Source organism: Martes martes, assembly GCF_963455335.1.
Source record: "Martes martes genome assembly, chromosome: 8".
NCBI classification, from domain to species: Eukaryota; Metazoa; Chordata; class Mammalia; order Carnivora; family Mustelidae; genus Martes; species Martes martes.
The window spans coordinates 127,992,791-128,008,400 of NC_137895.1; the positions used below are offsets into that span (position 1 = coordinate 127,992,791).

The 15,610-nt window shown below is 36.6% G+C and overlaps 1 protein-coding gene across 1 annotated transcript in view; it reads left to right on the forward strand.

Annotated features, from left to right (window-relative positions):
• Positions 1–1,400: 1,400 nt before the first annotated feature.
• MYO3A (myosin IIIA) overlaps positions 1,401–15,610 on the forward strand; it is a gene marked incomplete at its 5' end in the record, with an annotated part of 224,003 nt that continues 209,793 nt past the window's right edge. Inside the window, 2 exons of the mRNA XM_080811651.1 lie at positions 1,401–1,568; positions 4,373–4,507. Coding sequence (XP_080667777.1) covers positions 1,401–1,568; positions 4,373–4,507 — 303 coding nt within the window. The remainder of the gene's footprint in view (positions 1,569–4,372; positions 4,508–15,610) is intronic.

Below are 15,610 nucleotides of genomic sequence, written 5' to 3' on the forward strand. Positions count from 1 at the left end.
TAAAAACATTACTGAGAAGTCAAGAAACCTGGGATCTTATTTCAGGTCGCATATAACATCTGCTTTTAAAAGTCACCTGACCTCATTGGCTGTATTCTAATTATTTCAGCACTGGGCCAGGTGTAGGGCATATTGTAAGATCCGATAAACTTGTTTAGAGTGCTTCGTGAGTGCAGGGGTGGGCATGCAACCCACATGGGATGGAGAGTGGTCATATTCAGAGGTAATGACATCTAAGCCAAGATCTAAAAGATAAGGTGTTGGAATTTAGTAAAGAAACCACAGGCAGGGGCACCTGGGTGGCTCAGTGGGTTAAGCCTCTGCCTTGGGCTCAGGTCATGGTCTCAGGGTCCTGGGATCGAGCCCCGCATTGGGCTCTCTGCTCAGCGGGGAGCCTGCTTCCTCCTCTCTACCTGCCTCTCTGCCTACTTGTGATCTCTCTCTGTGTCAAATAAAAAAATCTTTAAAAAAATAAATAAACTTTATAAAAAAAAAAAAATAAACCACAGGCAGAAGTGGGAGGGAGTCATGTCTACTAAGATCCTTCAGCAAGAAAGAAATGAATTTAAATGATCCTGAGTGACTGGTGTGTAGTGTCTGGTAGAAGAAGAGTTGAGACATGAAGCTAGGATATTAAGTGAGGGCCATACTTTAAAGGACCTGGTAGGTTGTGTTAAATTTCATCCTAAAAGCAGTATGAGAATCTGGGTGGCTCAGTCAGTTAAGCATCTGCCTTCGGCTCAGGTCATGATCCCAGAGTCCTGGGATTGAGCTCCACATTGGCTTCCCTGCTTGGCGGGGAGACTGCCTCTCCCTCTCCCTCTGCCTGCTGCTCCCCCTGCTTGTGCTCTCTCTCTCTTTCTCTCTGTCAAATAAACAAAATAACAACAACAACAACAACAACAAAAACAACTCCTAAAAGCAATGTGAGGGGACCCATTGTTGGGTTTTACATAGAAGAGTGGTATAAGACACAATCACTTCAAAGTGTGGGATTTGCCTTGACAAAACTGAATTTTATCATCTCTAAGGTTAATTTTAATTTTTTTATTCATTGTATTAATATCTGAATATAAAGCAGTATATCAAAGTGATTTAAATATGTGCCTCTTATTTTAATATGAGAAGAATGAAGAGCAATTAATATGGGACTGTATTAAATGTAGAAATAAAGTCCTGTTTACAAAGGATTATTAAACTCATATTAATCTGCTTGCAAAAAGAATTGAAATTAAAATTTTCTGTAATTCTGAGTACATTTGGTTACTGCTGTATATTTTCTATCATGTCAGTGAAATGTTAGATAATTTCCCATGAGTTTATGTGTGCGATTTAATATCCCCAATCAAATGTAGCTGAAACTGTACTTTTTTTTCTCTCTAGGGATTTAGACTTGTGAGATGCTTCCATTAACTGGAAAAACAATCATCTTTGATAACTTTCCTGATCCTTCTGATACATGGGAAATCACCGAAACAATTGGCAAAGGAACTTACGGGAAAGTTTTTAAAGTATTGAATAAGAAAAATGGCCAAAAAGCAGCAGTGAAAATTCTGGACCCGATTCATGTATGTCACATTATTTTTCATTTTTTTCCTGCGATTTGTTTTTATTTGTACTAAAGAGTTAAAAAGTCTACTGTAACTTTATTTATTAGTCACAATGTCAATTGCCGTTAAAGAAAATGTAAAAAAAGAAAAAAAAGTCTGTTTGTTAGGTTTTTCTTGTTTATACACTTAACACACACAGTAGGGACCAATAAATACTTAATTGAACAAACATGTAATACAAATAAGTAAATGAATAAATACAGCTCTTAATAGCTCGGCAGTTGATTTAAAGTTATTTTAGAGTTCAAAAAGGTGGTAAGAACAGACTCAGGGGTCTAGAAGTCATTCTCAGATGTCATCTTGGCCAGATCTCTTTTTCTTCCTGTCTTTATTTAGGCTTCAGGCAGAACATCTCTTAAGCTAACCCAGAAATATTTTATATTAAATTATATTTCTTTCAGAGATAGGAAATTAATTTTCAGGTTTGCTGAAATGTTTCCAAAGCAGAAATGGTATTCCCTTAGAATCAGGGTAAGTTTCCTTGTGAAGAACTGAAATTTCATGTGTAGTCTTTTGGCCTCTGTAAGTGATGCCCCAGTAGGGGTACTCCTGCTTTTTTTGGAATAGCAATTGTGATAAGGGAATCTTCTAGGCTTTTTTGGGGGGTGGGGCCTTGAAGAGTGTAAAGAAGTTGATGAGTTCCCCTCCTGCCCTTTTTTTTTCTGGGAATGAGAACTGGCTGTTTTGGAACATTTTCAGCTCCTGGGAAATATGTAGCTCTCCTGCAGCACTTGGGTGAGCCAGAAGGAGGTCAGTGATCCTGTAATCCCCAAACTTCTATTGAGAGTGGTTTCTCCAGTTACCTGACCCTTGCACACATGATGGGGTGGGACATGACAGCGATGACGTGATGTGTTTGGGAAGGACATGGGACTCCTGGTCCTTGTCACAGCTCTTACACTAACAAACTGGAGGACTCTGCGAAAAGTCTCCAGGGTTGCACTTTGTTTTTTGATTGTTTATTCCTACTAAACCCATTATAACTACAGCGTTTCATATTATTTTGAGCAGAGGAGAGGGAGAGTAGGGGTTTATTTTCAAGCAATAAATTACATACACTGGGGGAAGAAAAAGAGAGAGACAGCTATGTCCAGGCTTAACTGATACTGAATGTTTTCATATTCCCCTATTGGAAAGTTCTCACCATTTTTTAAAAGATTTTGTTTATTTGTTTATTTGAAAGAGAGAGAGAGAGAGAGAGAGAGCGAGCATGAGTGGGGATTAAGGGTGGGGGGAGGAGCAAAGGGAGAAGGAAACACCCACTGAGCAGGGACCCTGACATGGAGTTCTGTCGCAGGACCCCAAGATCATGACCTGAGCCAAAAGCAGATGCTTAACCAATTGAGCCACCCAGGGAGTCCTTACCGTTTAAACTGAAGGATGAGAGACACAAATACAAATGAAGCTGTACCAGAGTGACTGTACCTTTCTCCTCTGGTCTTTGCAAGTATAGGTTGGGGTTCATGGTGGCAAGAGAAAGGGCTCCAGCCGGATCCCATGTCTGGTGCCATAACCAGTGTGTCTCTCGCATTCCTCCACTTCTTAACAGAGAAGGACAAATGGATTATGAGTACATGTGGACATTATTCTTTTATAACTTGCTCCTGTTTCGTATCCTATGAACCTTCAAAATCATGTTTTATTCTCTTGCTTTAATAAAATATATTGGTTTCATTACTCTGGTATGAAATTGGCTCTTTTGCTGCTTTTATTCTTGTCATAGTACAGGTATGTTTTTCTCAGAATTATCTATTTCCTCTTCCTTCATAATGTCACAAGCCAAATAAAAAAGATTTATAACCAAGAGATTATAATCTTCGTGAAATAAATTTAAATGCATCCCAGGCATTTTATAGAGTGGCTTTTTTTTTTTATTAAGAGAGTCTTACTATTACAACTTTTGATATGAGATATAATGAATGGGATTAGAAAGAAGGAGGCAGGGGACTTGCAAGCTAGTCCTGATCTTACACTAACCAGCTCTGTGACCAAACTCTCTGAGCTTTAGCTTCTTTTTCTCAAATTAGAGCTCTGGTCTAAAATTCTTCCCGGCTCTGTGATTACACGATTTTGTCATAAAACAACGTGGACACTAAATGTTGCTGTAAAAACAGTGTTCGAAGCCTTTCTCTTATTATTACTCTGAGTTGTTTCATGGGTTGTGGTTTTCTACAAACATGACTAAGTGTTTATCTTGCATCTTTCTTGGCAAGGGTAGCAACTTGTTCTGTTTTTGGCGAATGAGCCTTTAGCGAACTGAAGGCTAAATGGCATCTTATGTGTAACTTTATTTTACTTTTTTGGAAAGATAGGCGTTTATTGCTTGCATGACTACTTTTTGAAAACTTCTAAATATTGTCTATTTCAAAGGCACAAAATGAACCACTTAAAAGTTTTTGTTTCAAATCAGTGGCTTTGCCACAGAAACAAAGTTAACACTGCAAAGAAAGGAATATCCTTTGGAATCCTTCTTCATGTATGTTTCTTCCTAATTGCACACAAAAATAGTCTTTTATTTGTCCCTTTTTAACTCAGTGAAATTAACATAATTAGAGATGTATTTGATTAGCAGGAAAATCACAATCTCTCCCCTTACATAATGGCATGAGAAATTTTAATATGTACTATTGAGCACAATAAAAGCCATTATTATAAACTTGCTTTGACAAAATTAAATTCTCTATTTGGTGGTCTCTAATGTGTCTCTTTGATGTAATTCATGGTTTTCTCATGGTTTTCTTCCTTTGACTTTTTGAAACTAGGACATTGATGAAGAGATTGAAGCAGAGTATAACATCTTAAAGACGCTTTCCGACCACCCCAATGTGGTCAGATTCTACGGGATGTACTTTAAGAAGGATAAAATAAATGGAGATAAGTTGTGGTTGGTTCTTGAGGTGAGTGTTTCAACATTATTCTCTGTGTGGAAATTTACAGTGTAGCCTTGGGATGACTGAATGTTTATGTAACGTGGACACCAGGAAACCCTTCCTTTAATTTGTTCCTAACTGGTCACAGGCTTGGCAGAATGTTGTGTCCCGTTCCGGCCTTGTCCTTTTAGGACACATTAGGAAATTAAAGAAAAACCACAAAGACTATTAACGACTAAGAGGAAACATCTCCACAATAAAAGACTCAAGAAACAGGGGTTCTTTGCCTTGCAGAAGAACAAGCTGGAAAGGGACTTATTACAATATTGATTTATTCATCCGTATTTTGTTCAGCTAACACGTGACAGAGGCTCTGTGCCAGGTGCTAGGGTACGAGAGAAAATTAATGTAAGTGAGGCTTCATTAGACAAAAATGGAAAGCTGTGATTTTTTTTTTCTGTCCTCATTGAATACTAATGTCATAAACTATAGAACCAGGTATTTACATTTATGGGGGAAAAAACCATTATCAGAAATGGTGTTGAATACTAAGTAAGTTCCCAAAGAGAAGCTGTAGAGTCTCCTGGAGTGGGTTTGGAAAGTTCTCTCTGATGCGGGAATACATACAGGAAGGTGCCCTGTTAAGGTAACTGTCCTAAAAGAATGTAGTTTTTCTAATTTTCATTGAATATTATTAAAGTGAGGCAATCATTGATTCTGGTAAAATTCACAAGTGTTTTAAATGGTTGCTTTTATCAAACTCGGGACTAGTAAAACCTTCATTGGTTCACTGTAATAATATATACTTATTATGTTCATTATGATTTTATTAGCATTTGATTATTGTATTTCTTTCAGAAAGTTTTATTGGTTTTTTCTGCAGTGACACACATAAATTGTATGCTATCCATACTTTATATTTTTTCTATTATGCCTTTTAAATAATTCTTTAAATTATTTTAAATAGCTGATCACTGTAGAAAATACTTGAAACTATAAAAAGAACCACTCTCAACATTTAACATATTTCCTTCATCTTTTTTTTTTGTATGTTTAAAATGATTGGCGGTATTATTTATGAACTTATCCTATTTTTTCACTCAATATAATTTCAGATAGACTTACTCATTTTTACTCTTTACAAAATAAATACATTCACCTGGTTAACAAAAAGCAAGGAGAACCAAAAGGCTTGTAATTCAGAGTAGTAGGAATGCCGATTCGGTTTAGTGGTGCCGCCTTCTCCTGAGCAGGTCTGTGCTTGTGAAGCGTATCTGGAAATACATGGCTGAGGTTCTCTACTCCTTCATTTTATAATCTGTGTTCTGAGTTTTAGCATCATGCTTCTGGGACCCTATGTCATCCTGCTCCACAGTGGAGTTCTGCCACGTATCAGACCGAGCTCTCTGGTGTCTCTGCTGGTCACTTACATGGAGCCCACTGTTCCCTGAATCCTTTGGCCTCCCCTTTCCAAGCTCACTTCCCTGTTTCATACACCTTCTTCTCCATTATCCGTTGCCACCAAATCTCGAGTCCCTTCAGTTTCTCTAGGGAATAAAACCTCCAGTCTCTTGCCTGAATGTGTAAGTATGTGAGGAGTGCTGGGACAGGCTCCTGGATGTTGATATTTTGTATGTGAGATAAATGGGTGTCAAGTCTTTTGATTAGACACTTCCAAAGGATCCCTTGTTTTCTGCCCCTCCCTTCCTAACTCCTAGGTTGATGTGCACAGGTAACCACAAAATAGTTCTCACCTAGTGCTTTATTTTGTGGCTTCCCTCATTACCAAATCAGTCATCATCACTCAGTCTTTCCATATTGAAAAGTTTTGTTGAAATCTTTTATCTACTGTTCTCTCTTTTTCTGTTCTCTTTTTTCTTGTGGTTTATACTTTTTGATTCCCTTACTAGCATTTTAATGGAGATAAATGAGTGAGAGGAAATACATTTATATGTTTAATCAACCACTTTTAATTCTTTTAATTCCTTTCAGAATTTTCAAGTACCCTTTCAGAATCTACAACTGTGTATTACATTATTTTATGGAAATTTAAAAATTTTTATTTATGGAATTTAAAAATTTTTTTAAATAACCAGTTTTGTTATTCAAAAAATAGGCAGTGTATTATCATTTGAGAATTACTTTGTTTTTCTCCATTAAGTTTAAGGTCACTTTATAGTTGTAGTTAAGTCACATATTAAAATGAAACAAAACTTTTAGTCATCTAAACTTTACTTAAGTAATAGAATGTACATTATGAACTTAAAACATTTTCTCTAAAATAAATGGAGAATTTTCAAAGTTTATTTCATGTTTTTGTTCATATTTGAGATCTAACGTTGTGCTGATCCTTAATGTGGTCTTGAATAAAATTCTGTATCTTTATATCCTTCAAAACATTTTCAATAATGCACCTTCAATTTTTTTCCAATGTGGAATCACTGGTAGACTAGCATTTGAATGGAGAGTCAGGTAGGTCTAAATGGCAAGGGTACAAGGTATAGATCTTTGCCCAGAGTTTAAAAGAATTGAATGAGATCAGTCATTGTCTTTTATGCCTATCAAATCTGTATTCTAATTATATTGTCATTTCTCAGTATTGTCACTTGAAATTAGGTGAGAGTTGGAGACACCTGAGCATAGTGAAATGTTCTTTTGTGAGAGCAGAAAAGATTGATTAAAAGGGTTTGGAACATCCAGTACAAGTAAAGCAGCTTCCTGATATAATGAATCAGCAGAGACTTAACAGCTTCTTTGAACTTTGTCCTTGTGTTTTATTATCACATGGAGGAATTGGAAATATCCCTAAATGGCTTGAGGGAAAAAAAAAAAAACTGGTAGTTTATTAAAATGGTATTTTGGAAATCTGATCTATCTGAACTTGCAACATGGGGGGGAAAATAAAGGAAAGCAAGAAGTTGGCAAACTGTGTGTAAGATAATTGATTTACATATGTAAATTAGACTAATTACATACACACTGAAGTGGCTTGATGTACAATTATCTGATTTATAAACATGAATGGTACAGGTGCTGCAGTACCGTGCTTTCAGAAAATTGGCTTGTGGCATCAATACCTTATTCTACAAAATGACTGCTAATTATACCTCTTATTGTAACAAAGCCCAAATAAATTATTTTGCACGAGGATAACCAAAGAGTGGCCAGGGAGAGGCATGATATTCCCCCAGAGTCATGTTAACAGTGATGGGCTTCTGGCGTGAATCTGCTTCGAGAAGGTGGTGTCCTCTGGTGGGGGGTGAATGATGGGTGACACCCCTCATTGTCAGCCTGGCATGTGGGGAGGCCGTCCCAGCTTGGACAAACTGCTGCTCAGTGATATTTCACCATGAAAAATCATTTTATTTACACTTCGATCCAAATAAGAAAAATAAGACTTACTCCAATCTTACGGGCCTCTTTTCTCCATTATTTAGTTGTGATTCTTGAATTATTTCTTTCAGTTTGATACAATTTTTCTCTTTCCTATATTTTCCCTTTGTACTTTCCTTTCAATTTGTTTTAAGTTTTTGAGCATTAATAATACACAGACCCCTGTTTGGGAATTATTTCCTTCTCAGTTCTGTACGTTCACTTTCAGACGGGCTAATTTTTGCCCAGATTTAGGAACAGAGCGCTAGTTGCTAGCCCTCTGAAATTCTAGTTGCATATTTGTAATGGAACTGTCCGGTAACAGATGGGGTGGAAAGTTTTTTGCTGTGGGACCCGATAGAATGTCTATAGGGCTTTTTATTGTCACTTAGTATTTTCGGTTTTTCTAATGATGTAGGCATAAAGGGAGAACCTAATATATTTTTTTTTTACTTATATCCCATTTTAAAATACCATACATATATTCGTGTCTACTTATAATTACCATATTTCTTGACTGACCTGCTTAGTAAAATGTAGATACCTCTTTTGGCTTTGTGCTTCATGTGCTAGTCTTTTCTGAGTGTCAGTAGTGGAGACAGAGGGGGCCAGGGAGGGGGGAGGTGGGAAGTGGGAGGTGGGAGGTGGTCAGCTTTCTGCATATGTTTATCACTGACCCAGGAGACTAAAAATGAAGAGTCAAAATTGAGTTAAATCAGTCTGGTATTAAGCATTTGCTACTGATGGACACAAAGGGAACTGAGATTCAATGATAATTATCCCCTTCTTGGTTGGAAGAACAGCCACATTTTAAGGAGGTAAGGAATCCAGCCTTCTGTCCTAGGGGCTTTTTGCTTAGTGTGTCCTCTGCCATAATGGAGTCAAAATTCAGAGTTCGGACACCTTTCTGTGAAGAGACCCCTCCCTTTGTAATCGCATCTCAGCTATAATTGCTCCTTTTCTGGTGGTGCTACAGATTGCATTCTGTGAGTTATCTGAATCGGTCCTGATTTGTTCATTCTTAACAGTGACATCGCTTTCTCCCATTGCTTTCCAATTATAGTGGGTTTTCTCTTTAAAATTATATCCCTTTCAAGAGATCAAAGACTAGAAATTACGGGTAGTATCTGGAAGCACAAAAATTCAGTAACTAGTCGTAAAGGCACATTTCAGGTAAACACAGTTTTCATAGACAATAAATACTACTCTGATTCTCATGCATTATTTTTACACTTCCCTCTCATCAGTAAGATAAAACCTGTCATGAGGAAAGGAAGCATAGGCTGATGGAAAGAACGTGAGTCACCACGAACAAGTGGTTTTTATTTGCCCAGTTAACCCTTTAATGTTACCATGCTGGAGAGAACATGTACACAGACCCGGTGACAAAGCCACTGCGGGTTTGTGGGTGTGGGAGGGGTCGGGAAAGCAGGGCAGGAGTGGGAAGCTTGGCTGAGTTGCCCTAATGGCACAGCATTGTTCCTTCCTTCCTTTAGCTGTGCTCAATTGCAGTGGAGTAGCCAGCTGACAGGATGATTCCTTTCATGTTCTTAGGGCTGGAACAACCCTTCCCGCTCTCCTATAAAAGCCTCTTATTTGGTGTACTTGCAACAGAACAGACAGCAAATTACCTAGAGTCGTTCCATTTTATTTTTTTATTTAAAGCGCAAGATGGAAAAAGCAGTCTAAAAGTCTAAACTTCTTCATCCTCTTTTAACGCAGGAAATATATAAATAATAAATACCACACTCGTATGTCTTTCTTCCCTAATGGTACACCAGAGATTGCGAAAGCATCTGCTCTTTGAGTGGGATTGAAATCTGTAGTATTATTTCAGGGGGGAAAAGCACGAGGTCACCAGAGATATTTTGCCACTTGGCAAATCAGTATATTTTTACCAGACACTAAAATATTTCTGCTAAGTTCTTTTCTTTTGATTTTTTTTTAAATCATAGATTTCTTATTTCTAACATTGCCAGAGTTTTATGGCATTTTTCTAAGAATTTTGAAACCTTTTAGGATGAGGGAATTGTTTTATATCTTGATTTAGTGGTTACGTGATTGTATACAAATTACCAAACAACATCAAACTGCATGTTTAAATGAGTCAATTATATTATGTGTCAATGATACCTTGAAAAATACTGCTTCTAGCGTACACATTAGAAAAGTAATGTGAAAACTGATGTTAGACTCTACCCATTAGGAAACATCTATTGGTGATAGTGCCATTCTAATTCATATTGTATCAGTATTTTATTAGAATGCAGAATTTGGTACATTATTTTGTTGAAATTAATCAGACGTCCACACTTTGAAGAGGTACTTTCCGACCATGTGAAAATATGGTCATTTGGTATGTGTGTAGGTATGTGTGCGTTAGTGTACAGAACTTGAGTTTTCTCATACAGTCACTTGTTAATTCCATAGGTATACTGTTACTTTGGGCCAGGCCCAAGTTAGAATGATCTATACCTATTAGTGCCCCTTTCTCTTTTGGTAGGTTTGGGGCATCCAATAGAGAACCAGTAAAACGCTGTCATCATGGTGCTTATAGTCTAATGTTGGAGAAAGACAACGTAGGTTAAATAAACTGATTAAATGATTATACATTTTTGTTAGTGCTATGAAGAATATAAATGAGGTGTTAATAATTAAAGAGAAGACTTTTTATGAAGAGACAAGTCAAAGAAAGCCTATTTGAGTAGGTAACATTTTAATCTGCCGCCTGAGAAAGAAAGGATAGTTGGTTACTTTTATTTTTTATTCAGAGTTTTCCTCCAATACTCTGATGATAAGCATCACCTTCATCTCAAAGCAAAAACTCTGAGAATGAGCTTTTGGAAACTGCTTTTTATAACAAGTACTAAAGTGATTCTTATCAAAAGAAAGTTCATGGGGCACCTGGGTGGCTCAGTGGGTTAAAGCCTCTGCTTCGGCTCGGTCATGATCCCAGGGTCCTGGGATGGAGCCCCACATCAGGCTCTCTGCTCAGCAGGGAGTCTGCTTCCTCCTCTCTCTCTTTCTGTCTGCCTCTCTGCCTACTTGTGATCTCTGTCTGTCAATTAAATAAATAAAATATTAAAAAAAAAAGAAAAAAGAAAGTTCAGAGAACACTGTCAGAGGTTCTTAAATTTCAGTGTACATAAAAATAATCCTGGACTTCTGCTTCTGGCCTTGATAATAACTTCTGTCTCCATGTTTTTATACCACAAATAACTAGAGAACTGAATAAAATATATTTTTATATACGAAGCACTTTTCAAACATTGAAAAAAAGCTCGGGACTATGACATTGGTAAAGGAGATAAATAAGGGGAGTTCTACAATCACCTCAGCTTTATTCTTGGAGGCAGTTTCCAGACCACAGGCTCTAGGAGGGCATTCCCATGGAGGTCACTGCAATCTTGCAGAACTGAAAAGACTGCAAAGGCAGATGTGGCTGAGACTTGCAAAGAGACGATAAGTAGAAAGAAATCTTCAGAAATCTGCAAAGAGGTATTTGACCGAAAACCAAGCTGGTTATATATGGAGCAAGATTTCAGGTAGTTGGGTAAAGGATCAGGGAGAGAATTACTGAAAAGTTGTAATCTGAACAACTACCAGAGTTTGTGCAGGGTTGAGAGATTCTTGAGTTCTGACCAACCAAAATGCGGAAACTTTGTCAAACACCTGAGGCATTTAGTAAACCCCTTGAAAGCTTATGCATTAGAGGAAAGGCTAGATTAGCCCTAGAATAAGAGCTACCCTAGGCACACCCATAAAAAGTTCGAAAACAAGGCTTGAAAGGTTCACATTGGTCCATAAGTAAATTAATTGTATGCCAGAACGAAACTCAGCATTCATTAATGGAAGACAGCAGAATCCAGGAATCCAAATATAAAATTAATAAAATCTAGTATCCAGTAAAAAATTACTCAATATATAAAGAAGCAGGAAAATGTGATCCATTACCAGAAGAAAAACTAATCAATAGAAACAGACCCAGAAATAACAAAGTTGATGAATTAACAGGTAAAAATTTTAAAACGGATATTACAAATATGTTCAAGAATTTCAAGGAAAACCTGAACATAATGTTGAAAAAAGGGAAACTATAGAAAAGAACTGAATGTAACTGCTAGAACTGAAAAATGTATCAGTAGTGAAAAATATATAATATTGAGTTTAACAGCAGATTAGAAGTAAAGTGTGTGGAAGTGAAGATCAGTGAACTTGAAGACAGGAAAATAAAAGCTGTCCTGACTGACCAGATAGGAAAAAATGAAAGGGGGAGATAAAAAGGCCCTATGACCTACGGGACATTACCTAGTATTCTAACTACATGTAATTGCAGTCTGAAAACAGGAGTGAGGGCTGGGGGAGGTAAGGGCTGAAATCTTTCCGAATTTTGTGAACACTGAGAAACTGTAGATTTCAGAAGCCCAGAATCTCCACCATAGGAGAAACAAAACTACATGAAGTTATGCCATAATCAAGATGGCAAACACTCAAAATGAAGAAAAATATATAAAAGCACCAAGAGGGAAAAAGATTTCATTACATTGAGGAGTCAAAGGTAAGAGTCGCTACTGACAACCAGTACAGTGGGATGGTATCTTTAAAGCAATGGGGGAAAAAAGTGCTCTCCCATTTCTGTGTACAGTGAAAATGTTACTCATAAGTGAAGGCAAAATAAAGACAGGCATTTTCATCAAAGGCAAGAATTTACCACCAGAGATATATACTATAGCAAAAGTCAAAGAAAGACTTTCAGGCCGAAGGAAAATGATTTTAAATGGAAACTCAGAGGGGTGCCTGCATGGCTCACTTGGTTGGTGTCTGCCTTTGGCTCAGGTCATGATCCTGGGGTGCAGGGACGGAGCCCCGCATCAGGCTTCCTGTTCAGTGGGGAGGCTGCTTCTCCCTCTCCCTCTGCCCTTCTTCCACTCTACTCCCAGTTGTGCACACTCTCTCTCTCTCGAACAAGCAAATAAAATCTTTAAAAAAAGATGGAAACTCAGATCTACAAAAAGAAAAGAAAAATACCATTAGTGGTAAATATAAGGATAAATAAGAAACTTTTTATTTTGTATTAAAAATATTTTTAATAATATTATTTCAGTATTTTTAAAAGAGAAATCATGAGTTAAATCCACAAGTATAGCTACATATTTTGGGGGGTTTAGCATGTAAAACTAAAATGTATGGCAAAAATAACAAAGACTGCAGAGGAAAAATGGAAATATATAATTTTAAGGGTTTTACATTATGTGTGAACTACTGTAATATTTTAAGGAGACTGTAATAAGTTAAAGAGGCATATTGGAAACACTAAAGCAAGCACTAAAAAAAAAATAAAATAAAATGAATAACTATAGCTAATAGGCCAATAGAGGATAAAATGGAATACTACAAACATTCAAACCAGAGAAAGTAGGAAAATAGGAAAAGAAGGTTAAAAGAAAAACAGAAAAAATTAGGAAATGGTAGACTTAAGCCTAACCTTATTTGTAATTACATTAAATGGAAATAGTCTAAACTCTACATTTCAAAGGCAGAAATGGTCAAATTGGATGAAAAGCAAGACCAAATACAAACACTTTAAGTATGTAAAGAAACAGAGATAGGGAGGGATGATAGACAAGTTAAAAACAAAAGAAGCTCAAATGTACATAAGCTTTAATATGTACTCAATAACAAGGCTTTAAAATACATGAAACAGAAACTATTAGAATTGAAAAAAGAAACGGACATATTCCATTAGATGTATTTATTTATTTGAGAGAGAGAGAGAGAGAGAGTGAGCACACAGAGGGAGAGGGAAGGGAAGAGGCAGATTCCCTGCCAAGCAGGGAGCCCAATATAGTCACAACATTAAATGGAAAAATTCAACATTCTATCCTCAGTAATTTAAAGAATAAGTAGAAAATCAGTATAACAAAGAGCACTTGAGTTTTCTGGACTAGGAAACAAATCTCAACAAATTTAAAACTAGTGAAATCATGACAAGTATATTGCCTGACCATAAGAGAATTAAATTAAAAATGAAGATATCAGAAAAACTCCCAAATATTGGGAAATTAGACCATGTACTTCAAAAGTAACCCTTAGCTCAGAGAGGAAATTTTAAGGAAAATGAGAAAATAGTTTGAAATGGTAATGGAAACGTGACATATCAGTGTTCTGAGATTCGGTTAGGCGGTGGCTCGATGGACATTTGTACTTCCTTTCAATGCTTATTTTAGAAAAGAAGAAAGGTTCAATACCGATTTGTCATTTTTTGCCTTAAGATGCTAAAGAAATCAAAGCAAATGAAATCCAGTGGAAGGTGAAGAAAATAAATAATGAAGATAATAATAAGCATCAATAGAAAATGAACAAAAACAGAGAAAATGAAAGCAAAAGTTGGTTCTTTGGAAGTCATTAATGAACTGGACAAATTTCTCTAGATAGACCCAGAAAAAAATGATGACATACAAATTGCCAATTTTAGGGGTCAAATAGGGAAATCACTATTGTATCTATAGACATTAGCATGATAGTAATGAAATGTAATGAAGAACTTTATATTTTTTGGAGATTTTTTATTGATTCATATATTAGAGACAGAGGGTGTGCAAAGCGGGGTGTGGGGGGAGAGGAAAGGAGAGAGAGACTCTGAAACAGACTACACTGAGCATAGAGCCTGTTGTGGGGCTTCACCTCATGACCACAAGATCACGACCTGAGCTGAAACCAAGAGTCAGACGCTTAACTCACTGAGCCACCAAGCCGCCCCACAAACAACTTTACGGTAATAAATTTGGCAACTGATTATCTGATGTTGTCCTTGAAAGACACAAACTATAAAACTGATATGAGAAGTGGAAAACGTAAATAGCTTTATATTAATAAAAGAAACTTAATTCATAATCCTTCCCATAAAGAATAAAGAGAATACCAGACCCAGTTTCTTCACTGGTAAATTCTATCAAATATTTATACCAACTAAATTCCGGAGAGATACAGAAATTATTCTTCCTGTATATTTCTAGTCTGTCTTACTCATTTTTACAACTATCATTGTTATACGTTTCACATAAATGGTACAATAATTTTCATAACTACTGTATATAATTTTATGTATTTTGACAAAGTTGAGAGAAGAAAGGACAGCCAGTGTATAATCATAGAGTTTTTTGTATTAACTTTCTCACTTAACATTTTCAGTTCTCTTCATTTCTTCCTGTGAATTCCAGTTACCCTCTGTATCATCACGTCAGTCCAACTTTCTTCTGGCCCACCTCTTTAGGGCTCTTACTGTCAAACGTATTGCATTTCTATATACTGTAGACCAAATAATACAATTGTGTACATATTGTTTTATAGGATTGCTTTTTAAATCAGTTAAGAAAAAAGTAATAAGCATGTATACTGTCTTTTATGATAATATAATTATCTTTACTGGGGCGCCTGGGTGCCTCAGTGGGTAAGGCCTCTGCCTTCGGCTCAGGTCATGATCCCAGGGTCCTGGGATCGAGCCCCGCATTGGGCTCTCTACTCAGTGGGAAGCCTGCTTTCCTCCCCACCCCTGCCTGCCTCTCTGTCTACTTGTGATCTCTGTCTGTCAAATAAATAAATAAAATCTTTAAAAAATAAAAAATAAAAAATAAATAATTACCTTTACTAGTGCTCTTTATTTTCTAATGTGGTTTCAAATAACTCTCTGTGATGACTTGCTTTAATCCTAAAGAACTTTCTTTAGTATTTCTTATCAGTTGGATCTGTTAGCAACAA